Here is a 17,095-nt window from a genome sequence, read left to right as displayed (position 1 = left end):
ACCCATGTCTCCTACATTGCAGGCAGACTCTTTACCGCTTGATTCACCATACCTGTCATCAAAGTTGGCAGTTTCCCATGTAGTGCTCTGAGAGGGGCAGTGATGCAGGGTCCACTGAGCACCCCTTTACCCCTAGGAAACTAAGTGATAGTGTTAGTCGCTCAGTCGTGTCTGACTCTTTGCGGCCCTGTGGACTGTAGCCCGCCAGGCTTCTCTGTCCATGGGATTTCCCAGGCAAGAGTACTGGAGTGGGTTGCCACCCGCTCTTCCAGGGCATCTTCCGAATCAGGGATTGAACCCAGGTCTCCCTCACTGCAGGCAGGTTCTTTACCATCTGAGCCACCAGGGAAGCACAGGAAACTACGAAAAGACCACCCCAATTTGATCCAAGATGTCTAAAGTCTTTTATTCTGCAAAGGCTTACCTTGTAAACATCCTGGGGCAGGCGGGGCGGGGGGTGGGTAGTAACACCCTGATTTAAACGTCTGTTGAGATATGTGTATGCAACTAGATTTTTCCTAATGAGAACAGATCTGCCAGGCAGGAGAACAGGGAATGTGGTTGGGAAACAATCCAGGAATTGGGAAAAGTTTCTAGGGTGGGAGGCTAGAGGCTCAAGGTAAACTTCCTCCAATCGCATAGTCTTTCACAGTAGAGACCCTCGGTCCTGCTCCATGTGCTGAGTGCTTATGCTTTTGGAGTCCTAGGTAGTGATTTTTTTTTTTTTTTTTTTTGCTTCTTCAGTCTGTGTCCTATTAATTTGTAATTGATGATCTTAGGTCTAATAAGGCTCAGGTGAATTTAGTTTAAGGCTATTTTACTGTTTCATGCATCCTTTATTTTTTATTGGAGGATAATCGCTTTACAATGTTGTGTTCGTTTCTGCTGTACAACAGTATGAATCAGCTATATGTGTACATATAACACCTCCCTCTGGAGCCTCCCTACCACCCCCACCCCCACCATCCCACCCCTCTCTAGGTCATCACAGAGCCCCGACCTGAGCTCCCTGTGTTAGACTGCAGCGTCCCACGAGCTATTTCACACGTGGTAGCGTTTATCCGTCAGTGCTGCTCTTTCAGTTTGTCCCACTCCCTCCTTGCCCCACTCTGTCCACACGTCCGTCTGCATCTTTATTCCATTACTCAACAATAAAAAGGAGCGAAACTGAGTCACTTGTAGTGAGGTGGATGAACCTAGAGCTTGTCATACAGAGTGAAGTCAGAAAGAGAGAAGCAAATATCATATATTAATGCATATACATGAAATCTAGAAATAATGGTACTGATAAACCTATTTGCAGGGCAGGAATAGAGATGCAAGCATAGAGAACAGATATACGTACTTAATTTTAGGTAGGAGAAAGCAATGGCACCCCACTCCAGTACTCTTGCCTAGAAAATCCCACGGATGGAGGAGCCCAGTAGGTTGCAGTCCATGGGGTCGCTAAGAGTCGGACACGACTGAGCAACTTCACTTTCACTTTTCACTTTCCTGCATTGGAGAAGGAAATGGCAACCCACTCCAGTGTTCTTGCCTGGAGAATCCCAGGGACAGGGGAGCCTGGTGGGCTGCCGTCTATGGGGTCGCACAGAGTCGGACACGACTAAAGCGACTTAGCAGCAGCAGCAGCAGAAGTTGAAAGCTACTTCTAACTTTCTGAGAATTCTGAGGACTTCTTGAGAGTTCTGAGGACTTCATCAGTATTTCTGACACCAGAATGGCTTATTCTACTCCCCAAATCCTGGCTTGCCTTTATGTCCTTTCCTTCCAGGCTTCTGATAATTACTGGCCCAGTAATTAAGAAATGCATAGATGGGGTTTAGGAAATAGTTGGATTAATGCTTGAGTTGATCAGAGGGATTTGAGGGTGCCTAAATTGAGAGGGGGACCCCTGAATGTAGCCCCGCTTTGCTTTTTCTGGCCTTTGTCCAACTTTGTGCTTGACTAAAGAGCCTGTGGTTTGTCAAAGTGACAACGTGGGGCCTCTGGACTCAGTAAAGCCTCTAGGGACAAGCTGCAAGAGGGAAGACCTTCATTTCACTCATTTATTACGCTTGCTGTTCTCTCCCTGTGAGTTTTCTAAGGGTTAGCCCTCTTCTTCCTAAATTAAATGTCTATTTTGACTCTATAAGGAAGGTCATATACAGCAGCACCAAACTACTGATTATTTTATTTCCCCCACCTGTGAACAGATGGGTTTCCCAACGGCATCTCCTTCAGCCTGGAAGAAGAAGAGGAACTGGAGGGCGGCGGGTCTGCGGAGTTCACGTGCTTCTCAGAAGATCTCGTGGCTGAGCAGCTGACCTACATGGACGCAGTACGTCTTCTCTTTGTGCCTTTGACGTGCTTCTGCTTAAAACGTGGGCAGTGACGGGACTGACTGGTGGCCCCTGGGAGGGCAGTAGGGTCATGTGAGTTAAGTCTTTTCAAATCCCCAAGAGAGGCTGTGCCAGTAAATGCAGAGGGAAGATGTGATTTGAATCCATCATCTGAATAATTTAGGCCTCAGCTCTTCTTACAATTCTGGGTGAAGGTGCTTTTCAATCAGCGCTCCACACCCAGAGTGAAAGAAGAATTCTAATCCTAGGGAAACAAAATCTATCCTGTTCCATGGGTGTTTCTCTCCCTTTAGACTCATACATATTTCAAGATCTGAACTGTTTATTTGGAGGATTGTAAAGGGGTCAAAGTATAAGTTAGGACAAAATAAATTCACTGAATCCACATGCGACTCGATCTGGCAGCTCATTTCCACATGTGCTTCCTGGTCTTTTGAAGTCTGAGTATTTTTGTTAGCTGTACATATTTGGTTTCATTAGTCACATTTCATAGCTCAGTGTTAGCTGGTTAAAGAAAAGAGGGCCATTATCAAGGATCACAGTGGTTTCAGCTCTTCCACACTTACCACTTTGGAGGAAGCAGCATAGAAAGCTGCTGTGAGTTTCCATCTATTTAGCATGCAAATAGACTCTCAGAAGTAAATCAGATGGTCTTTATAAAGCCAATCCTGGCACATTTGCTTTTACACAAACCCTCTCACATCTTGTATTGAATTGTTGTACAAATGAGAATCAGATCAGTTCAACAAATTTGTTGTTGTTTCAAAAACCAGTAGTGTAAGAGAACTACGGAAAACTTCATTGGCTATGACTTTTAGGCAAAGACCTGGAAAAGAAAAAAGTGAAAGTAAAAGTTGCTCAGTTGTGTCGGACTCTTTGCAGCCCCGTGGACTATGAATTCTCCAGGCCAGAATACTGGACTGGGTAGCCTTTCCCTTCTCCAGGGGATCTTCCCAACCCAGGGATCGAATCCAGGTCTCCCGCATTGCAGGTGGATTCTTTACCAGCTGAGCCACAAGGAAAGCCCAAGAATACTGGAGTGGATAGCCTTCCCAGTGGATCTTCCCAACCCAAAGACCTGGAAACCAGGCTTCAGATCCCTCTTTCCTCCTTTTCCTGTGTGACACTGAATAGTTTTTCCTTTTGTTTGTTTCTCTCTGTCTTCGCTTTAAACAATGGGAAATAGTGAACTTGATGAGTGTCACTCCTGTGAGTCATTTTTCAGGTGACCATTCATATTCATTATACACAGTTCATGATTGTGAGCGTCCAGAATGTACCATGGATATGATTTTGAAGTCAAAGTAATCTTAACCACTTCTTGGTCAGAAGTAGATTTTCACCTGGATTTTCTTCCAAGACAGAAAAGTCCAAATGTTTTTGGTCATTTAAATTTTTTGTTGGTCATCGTGTTCCATGTATTCAGTTGAACAGATTTAGAAAGAACATGTGGGCTTTTCTGATCCGTTAATATATTAATTATTTACTTTTGTCTGTTGAAATGGACACCGTGAGGCAGATCAAGTAGAAATGGGCAATTTGTCCATTCACAAAGTACCAAGTTACAGAAGATGACATGCTTTGCCCGATGAAATGTGTGTATTGTCCTTAAAGTCAATTCCTCTCTTGTTCCAGCAACTCTTTAAGAAAGTGGTGCCTCACCACTGCCTGGGCTGCATTTGGTCTCGAAGGGATAAGAAGGAGAACAAACACTTGGCTCCTACGATCCGTGCCACCATCTCTCAGTTTAACACCCTCACCAAATGTGTGGTCAGCACCATTCTGGGGGGCAAAGAACTCAAGACTCAGCAGAGAGCCAAGATCATTGAGAAGTGGATTAACATTGCTCACGTAATTGTCTTTTTTAAAATATCCTTTGGGCTTAGCAGATATGGGAGGCCATGCCATCATGCTGATGTTCCCACCTGGTTGAAAGGCAGTCAGAAAACCGTATGTGAGGGCCCATTGGGTTTTTGTTGTTCTTATCGTGGTCCTTCCGAAGTAAGGGAAAAAGTTGCCTTTCTTAACATGGGAGTTTATTTTTCCTCTTTAAAAAAATGGGTCCCTTGCTCACTTCCTACTGCTTATGGGCCCCCATACTGCTGCTGCTTCAGGATGAAACAGAATGTCTGCTTTTTCACAGACTGTTGGTTCTGCCCTGTGTTCAGTACATATAAACTGATGATCTCAGTGTCAGATAGACTGCTCTTCAATGCAGAAAGATTACCCCACCCCCTTCTAGGACCTGGACGCATTCTATCTTCTGCAAGCTTGAAGAGCCAGTACCTTCTCAGGATCTCACATCCCTTTTCTAAGGGACTGAAATATACAGATTCCATATTAATCAAGGGCTTTTCCGAGAGCCTTGCATCTGAAGTTGGAGGGACAGAGTCTATTCCTGTGGCTGAATTGCATTCTGCTGGGTGTCAGTCCAGTGTGCTGGATCAGCTGCATCCATGTCACATGACCTTGACCTTCATTTATTAGCATCTTATTTCCTGATTGAGAAAAGGTGAACAGTAGTCTAGTCAGTCAGTCACCACGTATTTCATGAGCCCATAAATGCTTCTGACCTGCAGTTTTATGTACGTTGAGGACATAGATAGGCTAAACACAGTTAATTTGGTCCTACAGGAGCCTATAGTCAAACAAGGAAGCTAAGAGATACTGGAGTCATCTCAGCCTAGAAGTTGGGGAGGGAAAAATCCGTCCTGGCTGAGGTGATCCAGGCAGGTTTTCACGGACAGGATGATATTTGAATTTAGCTTTGAATAACTGATAGTATTTGGGGTATTTGAAGATTGGGGAAGATTTATTTATTTATTTTTGTCTAGGCAGAAGAAATTACATCAGTAAGAGCTATGTAATTAACAACAATTTTGACAAATAATTTTTATGCAAATATCCTCTGTTCTGGGCTATATGGGGTCAACTGTAACCAAAACACATTTTGTTTTCTACCCCATTATTTATTTTTCTCATTGAGCCCCTAAACCAAAACACATTTTGTTTTCTACCCCATTATTTATTTTTCTCATTGAGCCCCTATCTGTGGGCATAAGACTTAAACTTTTACATTCTCTCTCTGTCTCTTTTGTTTCACATTCCCTTTTGTGGTCTTTGATTAAACAGCAGAGCCATAATTGTGCCAAAGAGTTTCCTTTATTTTGAGTCTGTAGGTGGTCTGGTACTACAGACTTTTTAGTATATGGGAAAATGCTATATGGAAGAAACAAATGTTTTACACAACTTAGTCTTCTCTTATTCTGAATTGAGCTTATTTATCAGCAAGTAAGAGCCACAAAGGAAGTCCTGATAGAGTATGATAGAATATGAAATTTCTGTCTTCTTAGACTGATAGGAAAAAATATTTTTTTGGCCACAAATGCCAAAAGAAAATGTATTCAATTTAATGTATTCAACTGCTTCTAAAATCTGTGGCAAGCATATAGCATCTGTATACATGGCAGGGTGGCTCAAACAGTGACCTTGGTCCAAATTAAATACCAATTGTGCATTTATGTGATGGTAAGAAGTACAAGTTGTATAATTTCAGGTATATTCCAAATGCCGTAGCACGTGCTTAAAAGCCAGCGGTCTTTAACTCTTTGTGATGCACGAAACTGTGTCCCTTGAAATTGTGTAGGTGACTTAATAAAGTAATAAGACTCACAGGTGTTTTCCAATAAAAATTTATTTTACTTTTCCTGAATTAATCATAGCCATTTTCTATTGAGAGGATGTTTGAAAAATGATAATTTTACATGCAGAAAATATTTCTGACTTAATATGACTGTTTTGTTGGAGTGGCCTTACTGCTACGTTTTTGCATCAGATCTCCTCAAAGATCACTCCTTTTTTAGCAATGGAGCCAGATGCCTCTTGTATTCCTTTAAACCCTTAGCTTAAGCCTCTTTCTGAATAATGTGTTCCATATGTTTATTACAATTTGCATGAAATAGCTGGGCCTGAGTTCTTTTATTTATTTCAAGTTTCCTGATTTTTAGAACATAACTTTTGGATTCTGAACCTTTGTTGAACCATGCTCTCATGGGCTTGGTTTCCAGACTCTAATTCAGCGCTCTTGCTCTCTCTCTTTTACTTGCTCTCTTTTTAAATAAAAAGAAAGCATTGAGGCATTTCAAAAGAGTGGGCATGACTTTTGTAAAGAGCTTTGGCATTTACTTTTAAGAAAATCTTGGGGGGATGGGTTGTTGGTTTGGCATAGTAATTTTTTTTTAGTTCTTATCTTTTTTTTTTTTAGTTCTTATCTTTTTTTTTTTTTTTAAAGCTTTTTATTTTGTACTGGGGTATACCCAGTTAACAATATTGTGATAGTTTCAGGCGGACAGCAAAGGGACTCAGCCACACATATACATGTATCCATTCTCCCCCAAACGCCCCTCCTATCCAGGCTTGGCACAGTAATTTTAAGCAGCCAGATGTGGGTGTGCTAAGTTAAAGAATGCCATTTTCCCTTCACAGTCAGGACTAGCGTGACTTCGTGAAATGTTCTTTTAAGCAGTATGCATTTATGCCCAGCCACTCGGGGACCTCTTGCCTCAGATGTTCTGCATGAAGCCAAGCCCATGGTCACACGGCATACTCAGTCGTTGACAGTGGAAGTTTTACACTCCCACATGCCTGCGGATGAAGCACCTCCTTGGATACAAGGCACATTCGCCCCCCGCCGCCAGGGCTTCCTCCTTCCCCATCCTGGCTGTGAAGGGGACCTTCTCTCCCCCTGACTGTTTTGCTCTGCCTGCCATTCATTCAGCAGGATTTTGACTCCAAGGTCGCTGCCTGCTGATGCTACAGCCTCTGAATGGTAGCTTAAGTTTCAGGCTCTGGGAGGCTTTCTCCTTCTCCAGAAAATGACATCCAGAATGTTTCCTGTTCGCTTTCTATTTTGTTTTAAAACGCTGCCAAAATGAATTTTCTTTTAAAAGCCCAAGTTATTTTGGAAACATTGTAAGTACCAAGGTGTTTCTGAATGTTTATGATTGAGGCACAAGCCAATTGGAGCTCAAATGAATGTGTATAAAAATATTCCCTCTTGGCTAAGGACATAAGAGCCAAAGTTCAACTTGTGGTGAGTTTTTACTGCCAAGTCGTGTACCCCTTTCCAGACAAGGTTTGGTCATGAGATGTGTGATAGCATCTGACCTTGAAGTGGCTGCGACCTGGTTCGCTTTGTGGGTCTAAAGGTTATGGTCATCTTTCATGTGTATTTTCAGGGCATCTGTATGCTTTCAGCAGAAGAAAGTTTGCTTTCTCTAGCACAGCTCTGTAGGCTGACTGCCATTCGTGTTTTTACTGGGAAAGCTGGAAACTATAAAACTGTAACAACAACACAAAAAAATATATTAAAGGGAGAAAAACAAGCATTCTGTGCCAAAATCTATAAAGTGTTTCAGTGACTGGGGTGGGAGTATAAGGAGCCACTTTTTGATGTTCAGTATTTGTACAGCTGCCTATTTAGTGGTAAGAATTCATAGCAGCTGTGATACTTCTGAAACAGGAAACCACCAACTCACTGTATTATTGATATTTAAATGCCTTGTATGTTTTAATCACTCTCTGTACAGGAATGTAGAATCCTGAAGAATTTCTCCTCCTTGAGGGCCATCGTTTCGGCGCTGCAGTCCAATTCCATCTATCGTTTAAAAAAGACTTGGGCTGCGGTCCCAAAGTAAGTTCCCAAGTGTCTGCTCTACTTTCTTTGGCTGGGCTGATTAGCTGCTGCATCAGTGGTGTGGGTCCCTCTACCTTCAAAGTGTATATTATATAACAAGAGAAACATCGTTGAAAGCCTCTGTGTGTTCCAGGCAGGGTGTGTTTTACACATCATCATTAATGAGTTTTGAGGCAGGGCTGCTGCAGAAATTAACCTCACTCTCGAAGGGTGCCAAAGCCAAGATGGTCAGCTTTGGGGGTGATTTTAAGGATGTGCGTGTCATCTCGGCTTGGAAGGATCAGATCGCCGAGAAGTGAAGTTATAGCAACTCGCCTTTACTTCCCGTTATTTGTTCAGTCACATTCCTTCAAAGCCCTAAGCCATTCCAAGCTGTGAGGGATAATGTGTGCACAGAGGACATTAGTTCTTGCTGTTCAGCATGAATCCATTTAGTTAGTTTTGCTTCCACCTATGACAAGCTATCTTAGTGTTGTTAAAACCCCCCCAAGTATTCCTTCCTAGGAACCTGACTGAAAATGATTAACCTCCCACGTTCTGTATTGGATTTTTCTTCATATTTCTTGCTGTAACCTTTGGAAGGGTGAACAATTGAACGTCCTTATCGTTTCACCGTCGCTCTTGTCCCTTGTCCAGAGCTTCACTGGACTCTGCCTTTCACAAAGGTGGGAAGGGGAGTAAGGATGCAGTTCTGGTCCCCCGTGAATACAGATTGAGAGGCTGGGGAATGTGTCATGACTACAGACCAGGCCAGTTACTTTCTCCTTCCATTTGTACTAATCGCAAAGTCATTCCATAACAGGCAAAAATGCCTAAACTGTTTATAAACTGCAAAAATGCCTGTACTGTACGCAGCATAGTCTGCACTGTATGCGGCAGAGTCAGTTCCAGTCGGGAGAGGGGCCAGCTGGCTCCCAGGGAGACCTGCCTTGTGGGCTGAGTAGGTTCTGTCCTTAGAGCAGAAGGTCTCAGTTCTCAGTTTCATCAGCTCACTCAGAGTTGATCAAGCCTTAAGTGTTAGTCGATCAGTCATGTCTGACTCTGTGTGACCCCATGGACTGTAGCCCACCAGGCTCTTCTGTCCTTGGGATTTCCCAGGCAAGAATACTGGAGTGGGAAGCCATTCCCTTCTCTAGGGGTCTTCCTGACCCAGGGGTTGAACCCAGGCCTCCTGCATTGAAGGCAGATTCTTAACCATCTGAGCCACCAGGGAAGCCCTAAGCCTTAAGGGATTGACCCTACCCCAACTCTCCAGAGACCCAGATTGGTAAACCAGAGTTTCATAGATTTATGCTGAAAAAGGAGTGCCAGAGTATTCAAGCTACTGATAAGTTCACATTCTCCATCAGAGGAAAGGCGGCTTAGGGGAAGTCACATTATTTGTTACATAACTCTTAGAAGTGGGTTATCTTAAAGCCTGGTGTTACAGAGCTACAGACACCCTGCCACTTGGTCACCAGCACTCACATGCTCTGTTATCTATCAGAAGAAAAAGTGGAGATGGGACTTTTCAAAGTCCAGTGCAATTTTCTTGATTACCACTCTTCTCTTGGGTTCTTCTCCCCTTCATTAGTTTGGATGATCAAAGCGACACTGTGTGCGATAGATTAGTTGATTGGAATCCTCTGCACAAGAGTCTTATGAAAGATATGGACCATATGAAATCAATAGATGGTAGGCCCAGGTGAAATATGATGGGGAAATCAGACGCATACAGCGTCCCCATCCTCAGCACCCCAACCTCCCCCTTCCCCTCATCACTGCTCCCCACTTGTGGTATCAGAAACAAAGGGATGGTCTGGGGCTAAAATGCAGCCTTGTCCCACTTGTAGCCTTCTCTTTTAGGCAGTGAAAGGTAATCTATCTTTCCTTGGTGGTTGATAAGTAGAATACTGTGGAAGTCACTTAGCCAGCCAAAGGTTTCTTCCACAGCACATTTGAGGCTAAAACACAAGATAAAAAATGACTGGACTCATTTCTTAATCTCCTTGGTTATCATCAGAAAAGGCCCATCCTTCCAGCTGGTTTCTGTATTTAAGAAATACCACAGAACAAACCTCCAAGCCCCATTGTGTACAGTATGGGCATCTGGTTTGTTTCTTCATTGGTTGGTGGGTTCATGTTTTAGCAGGAATGCTGCAGAAGTATCACAGTTCCTGAGAGAAGTCACTTTCGTATCAGCTTTATATAGTTTCTATCGCGAAATTAAAGGAACAGGGTTAAGGTGTTTTATTCGGTTATTACTTTTCCAGTAGCCCTTTATGTTAATAGCTTTCAGTGGACAGAGAAGACATCTATTAACTTCTCTTTATTTCACCCCACGTGTAATTAAGTTCTTAATGATTTTTTCCAAAATAGTAATAGCTTTAATGGTTTTCTTTATTCTAAGAGTAGTATTACACTCATTGTAAAACACATAAATTCTTTTTTTCTTAAATTGGAGGATAATTGCTTTACAATGTTGTGTTGGTTTCTGCTGTAGAGTAACATGAATCAATCATATATATATATATATATATATATATATATCTCCCCTCCTTCTTGAGCCTCCCTGTCCCTTCCTACCCCTCTAGGTCATCACAGAGCACCAGGAGGGGCTCCCTGTGTGATACAGCAGCTTTCTGCTAGTTCTGTTTTATACATGGTAGTGTATATATGTCAGTGCTACATTCTCAATTTGTTCTACCCTCTCCTTACCCAGCTGTGTCCACTCGTCTGTTCACATAAATTCTTAATAATGGCTTTCTCAACCCTCTCCAGTACTCTTGCCTGGAAAATCCCATGGGCGGAGGAGCCTGGTAGGCTGCAGTCCATGGGGTCGCGAAGAGTCAGACACGACTGAGCAACTTCACTTTCACTTTTCACTTTCATGCATTGGAGAAGGAAATGGCAACCCACTCCAGTGTTCTTGCCTGGAGAATCCCAGGGATGGGGGTAACCCTAGTGGGCTGCCATCTATGGGGTCACACAGAGTCGGACACGACTGAAGTGACTTAGCAGCAGCAGCAGCAGCAGCAGCATGATAATGAAAGTGTTGAGTGTATAATGACATTGCCTCTGTTAATTCTTTAGAATTATTGCCTCCAGAATCATCTACTCAGGAAGCCTGGAGGGGTGGAGAGAAAAGCTTGAGGCCTGTGGAGACATGCTATATTAGGGAGGGGCTGGGAAGGAGTAGGTGCTTTACATGTGTGATCGTGCAAGGGGGCTGTCAGCCTTTCACTGTGCAGATAAGAAAACTGAAGCTCAGAAAGTTGAGCAGCTTGTCTAACATCACTTAGGGTGTGAGTGGCAGAGTTGGGATCAGAACCCAGCCCCTCTGACTCCAGAGCCCCTCCTGACTGCACTGTCCACTCTGACTCTGAGAGAAAGAGCACTGGCCTGTGAGTAAGGAAATCGGGGTTCTATGCTGCAGCTCTCAGCAGTTAGCAGCAGAAGCTTGGGCAAATCCCTGACCCTGACAGCTTCATCTCTCAAATGAGGAGACTGGCCAAGACGAGTTCTCTAGTCCTGTGGGGCTGTGGGCATGTTGCTAAGAGGACTTTTTTTAAACTTGTTAAAGAGAACTTGTCCCAATTATACAATGTAGTGCCCCCTGTGTAGCCAGAGGTCCTCAGGAAAGATGATCCAAAGGTGTTGAGCTTTTTCTAATCTTCATTTGTTAATTTTTTCTCCATCCCTTTTCTAGGGACCGAATGCTGATGTTTGAAGAGCTTTCAGATATCTTCTCAGACCATAATAACCATCTGACCAGCCGGGAGCTACTGATGAAGGTGAGGATGTGGGGTTGCACTGTGCTCTGGACTTTGCTCAAAGGAAGAAGAGAAGTTTGAGGGCTCTTTGGCTGCCTGTGGTCCCTTGAGAGAGCCTAAAGGGACTGAAACGCAGGACTTTGGGCTTTTATGCCAAATCAAAGAAGCCTGAGGCTGAGAAAATTCAAAGTCCTGTTCCTTGGCTTCACTGGGATGCAACCAGATTGTGAAACTTGGCGTTGCTGCCTGCCTGTAGACCCTGAACAAGCCGCCCTGCAAACACCGAGTATTGGCAATTAGGTAGAGGGGAGAGAGGGCCTGGAATATCCTTCTCAGCAAAACATCTTCTAAAAGGGCAGGGGCCAAGCCTGCAATTCCACATCCTTTATTTGCACTAAGTTGCGCAACCTGTCCGTCAGCAGTATTTATTGAACACTAGATGAGTGCTGGCTGCTGAACAGCAGGCTAGGTAAAGCTGTAGCTCAGCTCATTTTCTTTCTCTAGATATTTGATGAGTGCCTAATATTTGTAAAGCATTTGACTGGCCTCTGGGAGTATGAAGAAGACTAACACAGACTGTTTTCAGGAACTTACCTTCTAGTGGGTAGATGTAGACACTAAATAAGAATGAGTAGTCAAAGAAAGGTACGAACGATAGGTTGTGAGCAGTCATGAGAGGGGAGCAGAGAGTATTTTCACAGCCTTTCTGTAGAGTCCATCCTCCTCATTTTGCAGCTAGTCAAGACTCAGAGAGGTAAGGATACCCCTGGAGGGTATCCTCCACACACCTGGAGGTAGTGGAGCTAGAATGTGAATCCAGCCTGGTGAGACCCTAAAGCTGCTGCTTTCATCACTTAGGCATAAAACTGTTTCTTTGGACCACTTGGGAGTAGGAGGCAGGGGAGGTCAGGTGAAACTTCAGAGAGAAGGGAAGGGGTCTTTCATTTAATATTGATTGGGCATTCACCATGTGCCCAAAGCAATCTCTGATCTTAAGGAGATGACAGTCTCATGGGAGAGGGTGGTAAAGTGGGCAGTTATTAAAAAAACAAAACAGTACATTACCCTTTTGCCCTGAACTGGGCAATTAGAGGATCCTTATATAGTACTATATTTAGTCTACTGATCTCATAGAATTGTTTTGAAGATTGACTGAAATCACGTATTTGAAAGCACTGCAGCTGTCCGTCATTTGTAGCATTTGGCAGGCTATCTACATGTGAAACCAAAGAATGCATGACAAATGAAAAGTGTAAGCTATAGATGTAAGCTTCGCATAGACACTTGGAGTAGGAATGAGAGTCTAGTGGGGGTAGGTTTATTTAGAAAAGGCCTCAGTGATAACTGTCAGGTTAGTTGTTCCTATAAAGGCATCTGTTATGATCTTCCGGTCTGTTCTTCTCCTAAGTCCTACTCTTCCTCCATGTCTCCATGAAGACTACATTTCTACTCAACACACTCAGGTCTGATTAGGCCCCTTCCCGTGTGCTCCGGAAGCCCGTCATTCCTCTTGTCCTAGCTCTCACCATGTGCCTCGTTAAACTTGGCTGTGAATGTCACCTGTCTCCCTGCTGGCCTGTACGCCTCTTGCAGGCAGGGGCTTTTCCGCTGTTATCTCTCTAATGCCTAACACACTGGGCATGTCACAAGTGTTCAGAAACGATGTTGGACTGCACGCATTGACGGGCCTTCTTATTCACATGAGTTTAACCACTTGCCCATGGTTAGCCCTGCTTGGCATAGACAGTGTGTGCAGGGCAGGGTGGCTTGTGTCTCTGGGTTTGGCCCACCTGATGAACTGCACGCTAAACCATGCCTGGCTTGCTGAGGTCATGCTCCTCCCTGCTTCACATCCCCCTGGATTTGCAGACTTTAAATGGAAACTCATCTGGCTGGAAGGAGATGGCTTAGTCGTCTCCCTGTCAGTAATACAAAGCTAGACTTAGTGGAGCCACACAGTCAAATCCCAATAGCTCTGAGTCATCTTTCCAAAGTAGATATATTGAATACTGTGCAGCTCATTGCCCAGTGGCCCTCTTCTGGCTGAAACTGTAGAAGCAGAGCTACATCTAGACATTAAAGGTCCCATAAACCTCTCTGAAATGTAGAAGTTTACCTTGGTGCTCTAAGTTAAATTTCTTGTACATGGCTGGAATCCCAAAGAAATGAAAAACTTGGCTATGAATTCATGTGGTCTGTGCATTATCATTAATGATAGTGGGATGTTTTGGGCAGGTCATATGTCTATGTGGGTCCCTTTCCAGTCATCTTTGTTTATTATTCTTCATATGATGCATATCATTCTGGATGTTAATTCTCAGCACAGTTGTAATAAAATGAAATCAAGGTACTTAGGTTTTCAGAAGAACCATGCCTGGTCTCTGTTTTTAATATGCTGGACTTAAACTGATTTGTGGGAGGGTAATCTTAGTCTTGAATGACCTTTCTTCTGCTTCTGGGCAGATGTAAGGTGCTACTTCTATAATACTATGGCTGAAACAACATCATAATTAGAAAAAATCGATAGTTTTCCTTTTAATTGTTGGAGACAAATGTTTTTATTTTACTCAGAGATTGTTTTAAACCTGTTACTCTTACGATTTCTGAATCTTGGATCATCCCAAGCAGCTTATCTATGGAGTCCACACGTTTCAGTATGACAGGAAAGCAGAACACTACCAAATCTTCTTCGTTCCTGGGACTCTTACTAAGAACTCTCCTGGGTTGAATTGCTTGAAACAAATGCTAGGCCCAGGCAGGCATTTGGCTCTGGTAAAGATGTCTGTTTAATGACTGAGGTCAGAGTTGGGGTAGAAGACTATAGGGCTGGGAAGGCCTATTTCACATAATTACTATTAACTGATGAACTGTCATTTAACCAGCAGTGGAAGTGACAAATAGATTTAAGGGACTAGATCTGATAGACAGAGTACCTGATGAACTATGGACGGAGGTTCATGACATTGTAGAGGAGACGGGGATCAAGACCATCCCCAAGGAAAAAAAATGCAAAAAAGCAAAATGGCTGTCTGGGGAGGCCCTACAAATAGCTGTGAAAAGAAGAGAAGTGAAAAGCAAAAGAGAAAAGGAAAGATATACCCATTTGAATGCAGGGTTCCAAAGAATAGCAAGGAGAGATAAAAAAGCCTTCCTCAGTGATCAGTGCAAAGAAATAGAGGAAAATAATAGAATGAGAAAGACTAGAGATCTCTTCAAGATGATTAGAGATACCAAGGGAGCATTTCATGCAAAGATGGGCTTGATAAAGGACAGAAATGGTATGGAACTAACAGAAGCAGAAGATATTAAGAAGAGGTGGCAAGAATACACAAGAACTGTACAAAAAAGATCTTCATGACCCAGATAATCATGATGTATGATCACTCATCTAGAGCCAGACATCCTGCAATGTAAAGTCAAGTGGGCCTTAGGAAGCATCATTATGAACAAAGTTAGTGGAGGTGATGGAATTCCAGTGGAGCTATTTCAAATCCTGAAAGATGATGCTGTGAAAGTGCTGCACTCAATATGCCAGCAAATTTGGAGCACTCAGCAGTGGCCACAAGACTGGAAAAGGTCAGTTTTCATTCCAATCCCAAAGAAAGGCAATGCCAAAGAATGCTCAAACTACTGCACAATTGCACTCATTTCAGACACTAGTAAAGTAATTCTCAAAATTTTCCAAGCCAGGCTTCAGCAATATGTGAACCATGAACTTCCAGATGTTCAAACTGGTTTTAGAAAAGGCAGAGGAACCAGAGATCAAATTGCCAACATCCACTGGATCATCAAAAAAGCAAGAGACATCTATTTCTGCTTTATTGACTATGCCAAAGCCTTTGACTGTGTGGATCACAATAAACTGTGGAAAATTCTGAAAGAGATGGGAATACCAGACCACCTGACCTGCCTCTTGAGAAATCTGTATGCAGGTCAGGAAGCAACAGTTAGAACTGGACACGGAACAACAGACTGGTTCCAAATAGGAAAAGGAGTACGTCAAGGCTGTATATTGTCACCCTGCTTATTTAACTTATATGCAGAGTACATCATGAGAAACTCTGGGCTGGATGAAGCACAAGCCGAAATCAAGATTGCTGGGAGAAATATCAATCACCTCAGATATGCAGATGACACCACCCTTATGGCAGAAAGTGAAGAAGAACTAAAGAGCCTCTTGATGAAAGTGAAAGAGGAGAGTGAACAAGTTGGCTTAAAGCTCAACATTCAGAAAACTAAGATCATGGCATCTGGTCCAATCACTTCATGGCAAATAAATGGGGACACAGTGCAAACAGTGTCAGACTTTATTTTTTTGGGCTCCAAAATCACTGCAGGTGGTGACTGCAGCCATGAAATTAAAAGACGCTTACTCCTTGGAAGGAAAGTTATGACCAACCTAGACAGCATATTAAAAAGCAGAGACATTACTTTGCCAACAAAGGTCCATCTAGTCAAGGCTATGGTTTTTCCAGTGGTCATGTATGGATGTGAGAGTTGGACTGTGAAGAAGGCTGAGCGCCAAAGAATTGAGGCTTTTGAACTGTGGTGTTGGAGAAGACTCTTGAGAGTCCCTTGGACTGTAAGGAGATCCAACCAGTCCATTCTGAAGGAGATCAGTCCTAAGTGTTCATTGGTAGGAATGATGTTGAAGCTGAAACTCCAATACTTTGGCCACCTGATGCGAAGAGCTGACTCATTTTAAAAGACCCTGATGCTGGGAAAGATTGCGTGTAGGAGGAGAAGATGGAGAAGGAAATGGAACCCACTCCAGTGTTCTTGCCTGGAGAATCCCAGGGACGGGGGAGCCTGGTGGGCTGCCATCTATGGGGTCGCACAGAGTCAGACACAACTGAAGCGACTTAGCAACAGCAGCAGCAGCAGGTGGAGAAGATGATGACAGAGGATGAGATGGTTGGAGGGCATCACTGACTCAATGGATTTGAGTTTGGGTAAACTCTAGGAGTTGGTGATGGACAGAAAGGCCTGGCATGCTGCGGTCATGGAGTTGCAAAGAGTCAGACACGACTGAGCTACTGAACTGAATTGATGGAGAGGGGTCCACTGCTTATGTAGCACCCAATAGAAGAGGCCCCTTGAGGCCCAAGAACAGGATGGATGAGAGCAGCTGTCTTCTGCCAAAGATGGTGATAGGCAGTGAGACTCATCTGCCAAAGATGGTGATAGGCAGTGAGAGAAATTTGCGCTAGAGAGAGAAGGACAGAGAGGGGATGAAACAAGAGGAGAATGGAAGGTTGACGGAGGGCAAGATTTGGAATTCTTCCAAGCGTGGTGATAATGGAGAT

The 17,095-nt window shown here is 43.5% G+C and overlaps 1 protein-coding gene across 9 annotated transcripts in view; it reads left to right on the top strand.

Annotated features, from left to right (window-relative positions):
• The window catches only part of RGL1 (ral guanine nucleotide dissociation stimulator like 1), a 280,330-nt gene that overhangs the window by 231,654 nt on the left and 31,581 nt on the right, over positions 1 to 17,095 (top strand). For all 9 annotated transcript variants that reach the window (XM_044942738.2, XM_044942739.2, XM_006048650.4 and 6 more), the window contains 4 exons: positions 2,196 to 2,320; positions 3,978 to 4,193; positions 7,931 to 8,034; positions 11,726 to 11,810. In XM_044942738.2, coding sequence (XP_044798673.2) covers positions 2,196 to 2,320; positions 3,978 to 4,193; positions 7,931 to 8,034; positions 11,726 to 11,810 — 530 coding nt within the window. The remainder of the gene's footprint in view (positions 1 to 2,195; positions 2,321 to 3,977; positions 4,194 to 7,930; positions 8,035 to 11,725; positions 11,811 to 17,095) is intronic.

The sequence above is a fragment of the Bubalus bubalis genome, chromosome 5 (genome assembly GCF_019923935.1).
Source record: "Bubalus bubalis isolate 160015118507 breed Murrah chromosome 5, NDDB_SH_1, whole genome shotgun sequence".
Classification (NCBI taxonomy): Eukaryota; Metazoa; Chordata; class Mammalia; order Artiodactyla; family Bovidae; genus Bubalus; species Bubalus bubalis.
Note: the sequence above shows the minus strand (reverse complement) of the source record. Positions and strands in the feature narration are given on the sequence as shown.